General features: G+C 41.5%; 1 protein-coding gene across 1 annotated transcript; it reads left to right on the top strand.

Moving 5' to 3' along the window:
- Window positions 1–248: 248 nt before the first annotated feature.
- On the top strand, window positions 249–13743 carry nek10 (NIMA-related kinase 10). Its single transcript, XM_027286343.1, has 35 exons — window positions 249–565; window positions 649–745; window positions 831–891; window positions 1029–1165; window positions 2357–2452; window positions 2534–2618; window positions 2694–2735; window positions 2828–2906; window positions 3006–3073; window positions 4189–4268; window positions 4347–4433; window positions 4694–4918; window positions 5780–5919; window positions 6432–6493; window positions 6587–6658; window positions 6742–6806; window positions 6966–7068; window positions 7195–7323; window positions 7416–7553; window positions 7635–7680; window positions 7756–7877; window positions 8928–9030; window positions 9120–9195; window positions 9904–10033; window positions 10136–10206; window positions 10300–10507; window positions 10629–10698; window positions 10783–10815; window positions 11023–11085; window positions 11218–11318; window positions 11530–11640; window positions 12036–12141; window positions 12344–12387; window positions 12630–12685; window positions 12814–13743. Exons 2-35 carry the CDS (start codon window positions 675–677, stop codon window positions 12848–12850), a joined length of 3117 nt encoding a protein of 1038 aa, XP_027142144.1. The 5' UTR covers window positions 249–565; window positions 649–674; the 3' UTR covers window positions 12851–13743.
- Window positions 13744–14232: the final 489 nt, after the last annotated feature.

Genomic DNA, 14232 nt, shown 5'->3' with positions numbered 1-14232 from the left:
ATAAATTGCTGTAGCCATACATACATTATCTGTAATCGCTTATCCTCAGGCTCCACCCCCCAAAAAATTTGGCTGAATTATGAAAGTGGTAACATGAAGAGTCATTTTGGAGCCGGCTCTTCTTGGTTGAGCTGAGTCAAATGATCCGACTCCCTAAAAAGAACCGAACTTCCCATCTCTCTATATTACCTTACAGTTCAATTAAGCAAAGGTGCAGGCAGAAAAATGCGTGGTCCATAATTGCTTGTGTTACCAGTTTACATTAATAATAATAGTTACGTTACAGTAACGTTACGTGCAAGTAACGACATTTCCAGTGTCACGGAATTCTAATAGCGTCTGTTGTGTCCATGGCAACAAAGACTCTCTAATACCGCTTCCTTGGGTTGGTTAGAAATGCACTGAACTATATTATTGCTGTTTCTTATTCGCTCATGTATGTGGGGCGTCTACTGTGTCAGGAATAAAAAAAAACTATGTCGCCTATATGCCTGAGTACGGATATTTAATGCAGCAAAACTCGTATTTAGTCCAAATCGACTATCTGCTGCCAGCTGGAGGAAGGGTAAGACACATTAGACTTTAGTCATGTTTGGTTTAAACTGCCAGTTCAAGCTCAGTGTGTTTTGTCTGACTGTTGAACTGCAGGTTACTCATGGAAACAAAAGCTGAAAATGTCCAATCCAGTTAAAAAAGCAAGACAAGGAGAGAAACTGCCTCTTAAATCCAGAGGAATCCAGAGCAAGTAAGCCGGGTCGCCTCCTCCTCACGGTTACAAAATGTGCAGTTCATTTCTTTAATATGCCATATATCCTTTTTATTTTTTCTAGGACATCTTATGATCTCAGGAGGCTTCAGTCCCTGCTTATCAAAGCCAACCCCAGACAAGAGGTGAACAAAACAACAAAAGACGCCACTCTGAGGCAGTGTGTCTAGACATTTTGGTGATAAGATACAAACCGGCTCATATTTCCTCAGGTCTTGTGTGTGTGTATATTGTGGTATGAGAGTCTCCCTTGTGTTTGCAGGTGGCAGCGTTGAGTCAGAGTAAAGCACGCAGCAGATCTCAAGGCCTGCATCCTCCTTCTCCTCCTCAGAAAGACACCAGCAGACAGAGGAGCGAGAGCGACGTCAGCAGTGAAGCATCCGAGCTGGAAAAATTCAGGTTTTCAGTCAAAATAATCCAAAAAAAGCTCTCATTTAGTAAATGTCTAAATATATCTCATATAGTTGGACATAACTGAATAATTGCACCACACATCCAACAGTTTTTTATACTAGTTTCCTGCATTAGGTGCATACAAGTCTGTATATGTAACTAGTGCTCGGTCTTGTTTGAACATTTTCAGCAAAGCAAGGCAAGGCATCTTTTTTTAAAATAGCACATTTCATGCCCAGAGGCAACTCAAAGTGCTTTACAGGGTGCATGGGAAAGAGCACAAAGAAGAGGATGGACCGTTTCCATTTTAGACACACTATGACCCGTTTATTCACAACAACAAGTACAAGATATCACAAAATGTAGCTGACAGATTAAATTCACGACAGACTTTGAATTTCCACTGGGGATAAACCTCTTTTGAGCCATCCACATGACACATTTTGACATTTTATTCTTGATGTTACTTGTTTTTGTTGTTGCTTGTGGGTGAAGATGAACAATGCAGCTTTCAGGGTGCAAATATTTGCAAATTATTCCCCTCAGTAGTCAAATGAAAAGCCTCACATAGAGTGATAGCAAGTCTTTAATACTTTTTTCGTCAGATATACGACAATATTAAGTCGTGCTTCTCTTGTGAGCGTGATGGTCTCTGGTGAGTGTCTCACTGTTTATCATCTCCTTTAGATTAATGTTATGAGAGAGAGAGAGTCCAGGGGATGAGGGGAGCTTTTTATAGAGCACATTTCATACCAAAAGGCAACACAAAGTGCTTTAGAGGATCCATTCGCAAAAGCACAGGGACATAAATCAAAAAATAAGCCAAGAAAGAAAAAAAAACATACAAACAGCAACAAAAACAAAGACACTGAGCCAAAACAAACAGCACCCAGATTAAATATCAGTTTTCTTACTGATACAAAATCATATTTTGCTTTTTATATAAACAGAAGCAGACGTACAAAAAAAACAAAAAAAAAACAAGAAAATGTCAACATTTTGATTTAAATCAGAAACTATGAGATGCATTCCTGTCTGATTATCCAGCCCTGTATGGGACCAGAATACTGAGCTTCTTCTACACCTGTGGTGCAAAAGGAACCCGTAACTCTCTAGAATTGTTTTTTAAGGTGGCTGAACATTCATTATCAAATACAAGTCCGCACCGTTTTGGACCTAATGATCGACATTTTTCAGCATCACGTACAGAGACCAAAGATGTTTCAGCAGCCACCCACTGCACACACTGTTCTCTGACATCCTCACGTCTTTGGTCAAGAACCGACTCTGCAGGTAAAACGTGAAACACTTCAACGTTTCTTCTCTTGTCTCACGCGAGGTTGATGTCACTGACAGTACTGACTCTTTCTGTAGCGAATGGATTGACCATGCACCACCCGAGTCTGTCCTCAGAGTTCTGATCTGCCTGCGATTGTTAATCAGAGATCCTCACCATCAGGTACAACTTGAAAAATATTCTATATTCTATAAAAACTTCCGCTGTATAAATGTTTCTATAACTGCTTTCTTTTAGAAACTCCTCCATCAGCTCCAAGGCATCAGTTTACTTGCCAGGGTAAACGCTCTCTAATATTTTTCTCATACATCACAGCCTAAACAAGCTGTTTATCTCATGTCGTGCTCATCACTGCTTTATTTCTCTCTCAGTATATGGAGTCTGTCACTGCCATGTACATATCTTGTGACGAACAGGCGTTTGCTGCACAGAAGCTGGTCACAATGACCTGTGAGTAACCTGATGACAGTATCTAAACGCTGATATAATGATAATAATAATAGTAATTTATCCTTGAGTACGCCCTCATGTTTACTGATCGCTCCGCAGACATGTTTCAGAAGCTGTCTGTCGTTGAAAATCAGAGGGTCTGGGTCATCGAGAGCGGCGCCCACAGGGTGAGTGATAAGCTGTGATAAGCTTATCTGTGATTGTGTGCTATTCAAATCATATTCATGTCTGAGCTGCACTCAATGCTGCACAGGAAGTCACTCTCTGGTCACTCACTACATGCTGTATTGACAATATTGAATGTATTTTTTGTTTTATTGATTACAATGTTGGTCCATCCAGCACTTTCCACCAATCTACTTCTGTTAAATCTGCAGAGGAAATTCATTACCCACAACAGTCCTCTGTGTTTTTGCTGACCTTTCTATTAACCAATGTTAGAAGGTTAATGTTACAATATAATGCACAGATTCATGCTCCCCAGAGGATGAACCTTTTCTATTTTAGACACATTATGACCCTTTATTCACGACCATGAACTCACTGACCGATTACAGTAACATTCATCACAGACACTGGAATAAACCTTTTAGATATTAATGACCTCTCTCATCATCCGCATGACAAACTACATAAAAACATACATTTTATTCTCCGCGGTAGCTGTTATGGTTGTTAGTTTTGTGCAAATAATCACCCTCAGTAGTCAAATGAAAAGCCTTACGTAGAGGGATAGCAAATCTTTTATACTGTTTTTGTCAGGTATTATATATTAAGTCATGCTTTTCTTGTAGAATGATGGTCTCACTGTTTATCATCTCTTCTAGATAAATGTTACGAGAGAGAGAGAGTCCAGGGGATGAGGGGAAGGGAGTAACAATAAGATTAAGCTCAGGGAAAAACAAATAAATGGAAACTAAAAATGTTTTTATGAACAGATTAAAGTCTAAAGTAAAATACTTTAGACACAAAAAATAACAAATGAACACGACTTAGATGCTCATTAGGCTCTAATGGTAGACACACAATAGAAAACATTCTTCCAAGAGGCTTGCAAATCACATACAGACACTCTCCCTCACAAAGGGATTAAGATTGTCCGTCCCAGGCACACCCTGGCAGCATGCTGATACCACGCTGGCAAACAAACAGACTGAACGTGCCACATGGCCCAGCTCTGCTGATGACGGCTGCCCCCAATCACTCACTCACTTCAGCCAAAATACAGGAGAGCAAAGAAAGACACACCCAAATATACTCTAACCAAGTCAATCACATCTAGACCCTGGGGAAGCTCCTCTCCACGACAGATAGCAGCGTGCTGCTCGGAGCCCTGCTGGCACTTACCACTTTGGCTGAGAGGTAAGCAAATACTCAATGTAATGTAATGCTTTAAACAAATTTGGGATTTCATCTGTTGCAAGTCTTTTTTTCCTGCAGCCCAGAGTGCAAGGAGGAGATCAGCGAGCTCCCGATAGTGGAGAACCTGCTCGTGATACTGCAAGAGTATGACCTGCTGTCAAAGAGGTTAGAAATCACTGCTGTCCATGTTTCTGTCAGATAACTGTTGTCTCTAAGTTATGGGAACAAATCGAGTTGCTGCATCCCGTCTCGTCTCAGCTTATCCCGTCTGTTCTCATGTCGTCTTATCTGAAAGTACACAAACACACTAAGACATATGACCCTTTGGATACTGAATAATAAACTAATAATCAGCAAGATTTATAACAAACATAATAAAAACATGAAAATAAGCCAGCCAGGACTGAGTCTGATGTTTCCTCCAGGATGAGCGCCGAGCTGCTGAGGCTCCTGTCCCCGGTGTGGCAGGTGAGGGAGCAGGTGAGGGAGCTGGAGGGTTTGCCGGTGCTGCTGAGCCTGCTGTACGGCCAGCACCTGAAGCTGCTGTGGAGCGTCGCCTGGATCCTGGTCCAGCTCTGTGAGGACGCCGACACCAGGACAGAGATCCGGAGCTGGGGTGGAGTGCAGCAGCTTCTCCGGCTGCTCAGCAGGTTTGATATTAATGTAACATGATATGAAGTCAATTCACAGCTGTGCTCAAAGTTAAAACAACCAAAGACCTTCTGCTTTTGTTAGCACGCTTCACAATTTCCCTGAAAATCCCAAATCGGAGCTCCAGCTCCTTCTTTTTGAGCACACTGAAGTATTAAAGGGTTACTCCACAGATTTAGTACCAGACCTCTTTAAACTCACAAAAGACTGATTAAAAAAAGAAAGATGCCAAGATCTGCTGACTTTTAGTCTCTAGTTTAGGCCAAACTCCAAAGACGCTGAATCCTACATTTCCCATAATGCATCTTAGTGTCTTTAATTGGTCATCCAGATTATCTCAGTTTTCTAGATTGGTAGCAGAAAGTCTGCATGACAAACTGAGGCACGGGATTTGAAAGATTTAACAGGCAGTGAAGGTCGAATGAAAATATACTGTTGGTTGCATTATGGGAATTGTAGGAGCCAGTGATTCTGGAGTTTGACCCTTGTAAAGTCAACATGTCTCAGCCTCTGCAGCTTCGATTTTAACCACTCTCACATGAATTCACAAACATTTATGGGAGTGCATCACTGAATTGCTGCAGTACCTTGGAGTATTTATAAAATGAAAAAGGTTTAAATCATTTATCTGCAGGTTGTTGACTTGTAGTTGTGGTTTATGGCCTTTGAAACATCAGCTCCCCAATCGCCTGAATCTCAGTCAGTTCCACCTCCCAGCCAATGATGGTCTGCTGATCAGAGTAATGAACATCACAAGACGTTTCGCTCACTAAGCTTCACTTTCAGGCCAAAACAAGTGACGAAAGAAATGCCGTTATTTACATTATTCAGTATGGTGACGTACACAATAACTCTCACAGTGACAGGCAGTACGTCTCTGACCGCTCGTCCATCGACGCGCTCTCCAGCGCCAACGCGGCCGGCCGCATCCAGAGGGAGCACGTCAGGGAGGAGCTGAGCCCGCAGGAAGAGGTGGACAACACCGTGGCCCTGCAGTCAGGTCGGCTACTGTACAAATGATCCCATATACACCTATAGTGCATATAAAATACTGGATTTTCTGCAAGGTTTCTTGATTTTGAAGTCACCCAGTAAGATTTTGTGCTGTTAATAATTTAAGATCGTGAAACAGGCCTGTAAATTTTTTACTTGTGCTTACCGCTGCGCAGTAAATTCTCCCCCCAGAGGAGTCTTATCAGTTGCTGAGAATGTAAACAGTTTTTTCCTGAAGTGACCACTGAGACTTACTGTGTCTGTGATTTAGGAGGAAATAGTTGTAAACGCTCTCTTTCTGACTGTCTGAAGACACCACTCTGAAATCAAACTAGTTTGGAGGAAAATATAAATGTTTTGTGAGGAGATATATCCCAATAAACATCTGCAGAGAAACATTTCAAAAGCATCTGCGTTTCCAGACTTTGTGGTTCGTGTTCACAGCTGACTAACGGACTGTCTGAGACTTTAAGATGTTCTTAAACAAAGTCAACTGAGCCTCTTTAATCCATTTTCCAGCCTGCTGCACTGTTCTGACTGAGCTCAGTTTGGATGACACATCTGCTCACCACATTGTGCAGGTAGGGAAACGTCCTCCTCACTCAGAGCTGAGAGGTCCAAATGAACTCATGTAAAAACATTTTTAAAAACCACTTTTGACTTTCTGTTCTCAGGAAAATGGAGTCTGTATAATCGCAAAGTTGATTTTACCACAAAACTCCGGACCGAAGGTCACATCTTTACAGGTAGATCACTTCATAAATGTATTAAATTACCTCATAATGTGAATCGAGATGGTGTCACCACTAAGTTGTTTGCATGTCGGCAGTGCTATGCGTTCCGGACCCTGCGGTTTCTCTTTAGCGTGGAAAGAAACAGACATCTGTTTAAGAGGTGATGTTACAACATATATCTATATATATATATACACACAGATCCTAAACATATACAACCTTAGCTTCATGTCATGCATTAACTGTTGCACTTTGTCTATCTGTTTTGGAAAAAAAATCTCTCCAAAAATGCTGTTATGCAATCTTTTATCCATTTCAGACTCTTTCCCACAGACCTTTTTGAGTTGTTTATTGATGTTGGACATTACGTACGGGACCTTGCGGCCTACGAGGGGCTGCAAACCAAAGTTTCATTCTACACTGTAAGAGAGCAGCTTCTAAATGTTTATTCAGCTGTTTTTTTTGGGCAGTGAAATGAAAAGAAATATAAATAAATACAAATAAAATTGATTATTTCTTACCTTGCAAATGTGTGTTTTGTATTGCAGGAAGAAGAACTGGACAGTCTGAGAGAAAGCATCGAGGCTGTGGACCAGAACAGACCTCCCCTTAAAGTCATCAATGGTTACTCCATACTGGACCATCTGGGCACCGGGGCCTTTGGAAGCGTCTTTAAGGTACGACGAACATGTCAAGAACTGCGGTTTGTCTTGCTTCAGATGGTTTACACGAAAGGTCATCGGTTCCAATAAAATATCCTCGATGACAGGTCCGAAAGCAGAGCGGTCAGAACCTCCTGGCGCTGAAGGAGGTGAACCTCCACAACCCGGTGTTTGGCAAAGACAAGAAGTCCAGAGACAGTAATGTGGAGAAGATCATCTCTGAGCTCACCATCATCAAAGAACAGGCACCGAGTTTCAATTTTAATAATCAGTCTGAACAAGTGCGGCCATATTTCGTGTTACTCATATGTTCCTCTGTCCTCTAGATGACACACCCGAATGTTGTTAAATATTACAAGACGTTTTTGGAAGGTGAGGATACTTATTTTTCCATTTGAGCTCACAGCTGCTGAAAACTGAATCATACGTTTCATCTGTTCGTTTCAGGCGACAAGCTGTACATCGTGATGGAGCTGATCGAGGGAGTGCCGCTGGCCGAACATTTCAACTCTCTGAAGGAGAAACAGCAGCAGTTCACAGAAGACAGGATATGGAATATTTTCATTCAGGTAACAAACCTCAGAGCTTTGAGAAGTTAATGTCTTCAGAAAGATCAGCTACACTTCATTTGGTTAGTCCAGAGTTGATTACACAACACATTTAGCAGAAAAAAGGCTTCTGTGGATGAAATATTGTTATATATATATATATATTGAATTATTAGGTTGCATTTTACTGTAGTCACTCAAAGTTTGGAGCCACAAATTTAATCTTTAACTAAGCATTGTATTTCATAAACTGATCTTTTGTTTTTTAATGTTCAATCTTAGTTTGAACTTGTAACTACAGATGTCGGATAAATGTAGTGATGTAAAAAATGCAAAATGAAGTGAAGGAGAAGAGGAAGGTGGAACAAAATGGAAGACATGGTACAAGTAGTTACTTTCTGTCACTGTAGCTGAACTCATTTGATTTGATTTAAAAAAAAAAACAGATTGTATTTGTGTTTACGAGGAAAACAAACACACGAATCAAACTACTGATCAGTGTGAAACCTGTCCTTAGCATATTTATCCTCACAATAAAATGGAGCGACGTCTGCGAGCTAGACAACTCGAGCTGCGCCGCATAAACACTCGTGACATGCCTCACACGCCACAATCATCCCAATTCTGTGGCCTGCTTAGGCTGCAAACAGTTCCCATTACCATCTCTGCGCCGCCGATGACCGTGCATCATCAACACTCATCTCCAGGCTCCAGATATTTGCTCATCACTCTTCATCTTCCTATGTCTTGTATGAAAAACATTAAACTTTTATGTATTTAATGGTGTTATATTTGGAACGTGACTTGTTGATGAAGAGCTACTTGAGCTCATCACATCTGGATTTGGACAATAAAAGAGTTGGAAAGCACCGCGGTGCGAGACAAGTTTCCAGAAGATCAGAGAGTGTTTAGTTTCTCCAGCAGCTGAGGAATTTCAGTCTATTTCTGTGCTAAAATATGGATATAAATAATTTCCACTGCCAAATAAGAGAGAGACATTTTGGCTGAATGGAAACATCTCGGCCTCTCCGGAGTCCTTTTTAATAACTTGATGAAATCCTTTGTTCTCAGATGTGTCGAGCGTTGCGCTACCTGCACAAGGAGAAGAGGATCGTCCATCGCGACCTCACACCAAACAACATCATGCTGGGAGAAAAGGACAAAGTCACCATCAGTCAGTCTTCCACACATCACGTCCACGTCACCCTCTCTGTGCTGTCTCAGTAGAAAAGTTAACCCTGTTTCTTTTTTATCCACTTGAAGCTGACTTCGGCCTGGCAAAGCAGAAACAGGAGAACAGCAAGCTGACGTCAGTGGTCGGCACCATCCTTTACTCCTGGTGAGGAAATTCACTCAATATTTCACACCGATGTTTGGTTTGAGGAGGTTTTATTAGGGCTGTTTCTTTGGTAGACAGTAGCTCTGATCTGTGATGGAGTATTACGGCTTGAGGGGGAATAAAGAAGATGAGGAGGAAGATTTTTTCTTTTGTGTTTTGAGAGGAAGGTTGAAACTTGAGCTACTAGTGTCAGCGTATATACAGCTGCCAAGACATTGTGTCTGTGCAGGAGAAACCTCACAAACTTGGAAGAGGTCGCTCTCCTTACTTCATTTAACGGACCAGAGTCTTTATTTATTTATCTATATGACTTTATTCTAAACATTTAGACACTTTCCTTGAAATGCAAAAAGAATCTTCATTCTCCCTGATTTATTTTTTTAAACCACGTACTAAGACTTATTGTTTGACTTGTTTTTCCTTTATCCCAATACTTCACGGTGGAAGCTTTTTATTTTATTACAGCCTGTCAGCAACAACAGATCCTGCAGCTCAAGTGTGTGTATGTGTGTGTATGTGTGCTTTTGTGTACTTATATATTTGTGAGTATCAGCTTTGAGCTGTAGGCCTTCAGAGGGAGCGAGGGACATTTCTCCCGGTCCTGTCAACAATCTGTTTTTATGAGGGTTGTTCATAAGTTAAGATGTATTCACATTTCTGTGGCTGTGTGTGTGTGTGTGTGTGTGTGTGTGTGTGTGTGTGTGTTAGTCCAGAGGTGGTGAAGAACGAGCCGTACGGAGAGAAAGCTGACGTCTGGGCTGTGGGCTGTATCCTCTACCAGATGGCCGCTTTACAGCCTCCGTTCAACAGCAGTAACATGCTGTCGCTGGCCAGCAAGGTTACATACAACACACACACACACACACACACACACACACACACACACACAGTACATGAAACGTTTGTCTCTCTGTCGTCTGTCATCGTTCTGTGCTTGCAGATTGTCGAGGCTGTCTACGAGCCGATTGAAGACGGAGCTTTCTCAGAGAGAGTCACAGACATGATCAGATGGTGAGGCTTTTATTTTGAAATGTCGATCATTTTATACTGTTGTCCTGTCTTTTGTGTTTCTATTGTCCTACTTAATATCAAATATCCCGTCAGGTGTTTGAGCCCAGACGCAGACCAGCGTCCCGACATTGTGGCCGTCAGCTCGAGGATCTCCGACATCATGATGAGGCTGATGGACGGACTCTACGCGTCCCAGAACGCACTGGAAAGACGAGCAGAGAGAGACAGGAGGCGAGCGCAGAGGTATTTCCTGGAAAGGCACAGAGGCAGGACGGACTGCTGTCACTCAAACCTCTCCCAGGTAACTTAGAAAGTACTTAAGTACTTGTGTTTTATCTATTGTGGCACAGAGAGGTAACCAAGAACTATTTTTATGATTAAATACACACACATAAATATACATATTTATGCTGTTTTTGCAGGAAAAATCCTCGATAAACGCAGAGACTCCGACTCCACACTCAAACCACAGCGAGCAGACGATCAGTCGAGGTCTGAATTTAACAGACTGGGAAAAGATTTGAAAATAAATTGATTGCATGTCGTAAATCATCATAAATGTGTTTTTTTTTTCAGATGACGTCTCAGAGGGTGACGCTGAAGCTTGCGGTTAGTTCTCCGTCAGTTGTGAGAATATTCATCATGAGGTCGGGTGACGTGTTGTTTTTTTCCACGATAGATAAGTCGACCTGTTATCTGTAAAGAAGGGGAGGAGAGTCTGGCAGTCTCACAGTCGAAGTTACTGTTTTGTTCTTGTTATTGCTCGTGCTTTTACTTTTTCATGTCGGTTAATTCACTGTGTCGGTGTGCTCTAAGGATTAAAGTCCAGTGCCTGTGTTACACCTGACCACATTCAATCTGGGTCCAGACCAAGACCAGGTACATTTTCACCCTCGCCCTGCTTAACTTGAAATGAGTCTGTATAAACACAACAAACCCAAAGAGCGGATGTCTCTCTTGTTTATTTGGCCTCAGTCTCAGTTTGTGTGTCTGGCTTTGCTCTCACTTCAGTGTCAGCGGGGATTTGCGTCTCCCAGAAGAAAGTTCGGCAGATTGATGATCCCATTCAGAGGCTCCTCGTGCAGCTGCACAAAATTATTTACGTCACGCAGGTACATTAATACAACAACGATTGTCGTATCGCGTCGAAGGTCAGTTTAGGCGTCTCATCAGTCCAGATCTGGTTGGACTGGTTTCTATATACTCAATCCATAACAACTTTAAACCACGTGGCCATCAACCTGCAAAAAAAAAAGGTTGTGTTTCATCCTGGTGCTTCTATGAAATGCTGATTTGAACCATTTGTCTATTTTTCACCTCCAGCTTCCACCGGCTCCGCACCACAACATCAAACGAAGAGTTGTTGAAAGATTTAAAAAGTCTCTCTTCCACCACGGGAGCGATCCGTACAACCTGAAAGTGGAGCTCAGCAAGGTTTGTACGCTCTCAAAGTGTAAGTCAGACAGCTTGTTCTGTCAGAACAACAGTCCAGAAACTCAAGGATATATGGCCGCAGCAAATCCTCACATGTGAGAAGCTGGAACCTTTTGCATGAACTCTATGATTTATTATTTTTCAGGCAACTAATCGCTTAATCCAATCGTTGTTTTAGCTTTAAATCAATCCCACATTTAATCTTTAGACTTTTTCGGAGCAGAACAGACGAGAGATTTATTGCAACTTGGCACGTAATTGGTTTATTTATATGAGCCAGACATCTGATGCCACACAGGATAATCAGTATTATTCATATCCATGTTTATTAATAGAGAACAATGGTATTAATGTTTAAACTGGAGTTGGCTACAGTCCTGTTTTTCTGCTTGTAGCTCCTCCAGGCTTCTCCAGAGCTGCTGGAGTTAGGCTCAACCAGCTCAGACTGGTTTCCTCTGGTCCATCACTTCACAGGAGACCCCCACGCTGCTGACAGCACAGGTGAGACATCATTATACATGCAGACACGAAATACTGTGCAAACAAACCCACAAACTCAAACTCAGAAGAAATGATTGATGCAGTCTGATGTGTTTTTGGCTGTAAAGTCGAAAGTTTTTTCGATTGTGCATCTGATTTTGTTCCTCTGCTCCTGACAGGTGTTTCGATTGTGCATCTGATTTTGTTCCTCTGCTCCTGACAGGTGATGGGAACCTCAAAGACGGAGTCACTTATCAGCAGATGCAGGTGAGACTGATCTGGATTCACTAATCATCATTTCATTATTCATTCTTTAAATCGTCGTCACAAGGCAGCCAATAGTTCGTCATCACTCTTGTTCAGTTTCTAGTTCTGGCTCTTAACCTCAACTGGTCATTGTGACACTTTGACTTCTGTCTGGATTAAACAAACATGATACAAAGTGTGAGTCAGGGAGCTGTAGAGCTTCTGCTGTTTCCCTCAGCTTCAGTGTAAATGTTCGTTTTCAGGGGATCGTCGAGGAGCTGCTGGAGGAGAACGGCTACTATGAAGCAACACATAGCAGGTAATCTGGAAAGGTGTACGACGATGAGACATGACATGATTAATGGCAGACGTCAGTTTGTTTTGAGTCGTTTCTCTTGAATTAATTAATTCACTCACAAAGTCGAATCCTTCATGTGTTCGTTTTAGGGTTGCAGAGAAAAGAAGTGATCCTGAAAACAAGTGACCATGGATCGTACTCATCCTCATCCGTCGTTCAGATGCCACAGAAGCAGCTGGAAAAACTAAAACCTGTTATTCCTGTCACAACATTTGAATCAAAAATACTGTATGCACACTTGAAATGTTAATTAATCTTAGTTATAATCCACCATTTATACAGAACATTTAAAAAATCAAAAAGATATTGAATGTCTCCTCACAAATAGCTGGAACTGTCTCTTTGTTTTCTCAGGACTCTTTTATTTGTGTAAAGACTGAAGCTAATTTATGTGCATTCCTGTCAGTTTAGGCCACATGAAGCTTCTCACTCTTATCAAAGTGAACCAGCACACACACACACACACACACACACACACACACACACACACACACACACACACACACAGCTGGCTTACTGAAGCTTTTTTCAGGGTTCAGCTTGTGCGAAGCTTTCCGTTTTGTTTTTTCAGGTTTGTCTGCGTTTAGCACTTTAACTTCTCAGGATCAGACTCAGCGGTTCGACTGTTTTTGACGCCTCGCTGCAGGACTGCACATCACAGCCTGTGTTTCAGGTGGCTGCGAGCCAAAGCTGCAAAGCCAAAGCTCCTCATTGAGTTCACTGTGAAACAGATGATGGGAAACTCAACACATCAGTGTTCGACTGCAGCTTTGGCACACAGCGAAAACTTAAGATTTTTCCTCTACTTGAACTTAAACATGCACTTTGAAATACTGTTTTCATTTTCATTATAACTAACATGTGAAATGTACTTTTTTTGTTTGTAATTCACATTTTCACTCACAAGCTGAAGGGATGCTTTCTTTGCACTTTGATCCAGAAGGGATTATTAGTCAGTATCATCTCCATGTATACAGAAACAGCTATTTTAAAAAGATAAATAAACTATTTAATGCAGACAATGGCCACTCATGATTATTTGTCATGTTAATATAAAGTTTAAACATGTAAAAATGATAGTACAGAAGTATTATCAGCAAAATATACCTCTAGTATCAAAAGTACTCTGAAACTGATATAATATATTTTATTATTGTTAATATGTGTCAGTGGCTATGAGGGGAGCTACACTTTATGAATATAAACAAAGTTCTGATACACAAATCTTTTTCCTCTAATCTTTGAGCTCTCTGGGAAGTCTTTCTTTGCTTGAACTCATGAACATCTGATGGTCCAAATGTTTGAATCTTTGGATATAAACTGGAAGCAATGAGGGAATACCAAACAGGTGAGTGATGACGGTGACCAGGTGAGATCAATCAACCTGAAATGAACCAAAGGTGGCACAAACCAGTTCCAAAAAGCTCGTCCAGGTCTCTCGATTAGGCGTTAATCACACATTTTCACTTTATGTGCACACAAATCATCACTGAGAAGACACTGCATCT

Source organism: Larimichthys crocea, chromosome XIII, assembly GCF_000972845.2.
Source record: "Larimichthys crocea isolate SSNF chromosome XIII, L_crocea_2.0, whole genome shotgun sequence".
In the NCBI taxonomy this organism is placed as follows: domain Eukaryota; kingdom Metazoa; phylum Chordata; class Actinopteri; family Sciaenidae; genus Larimichthys; species Larimichthys crocea.
The sequence above is the reverse complement of the archived record's forward strand: the minus strand, read 5'-3'. Positions and strand labels throughout refer to the sequence as shown.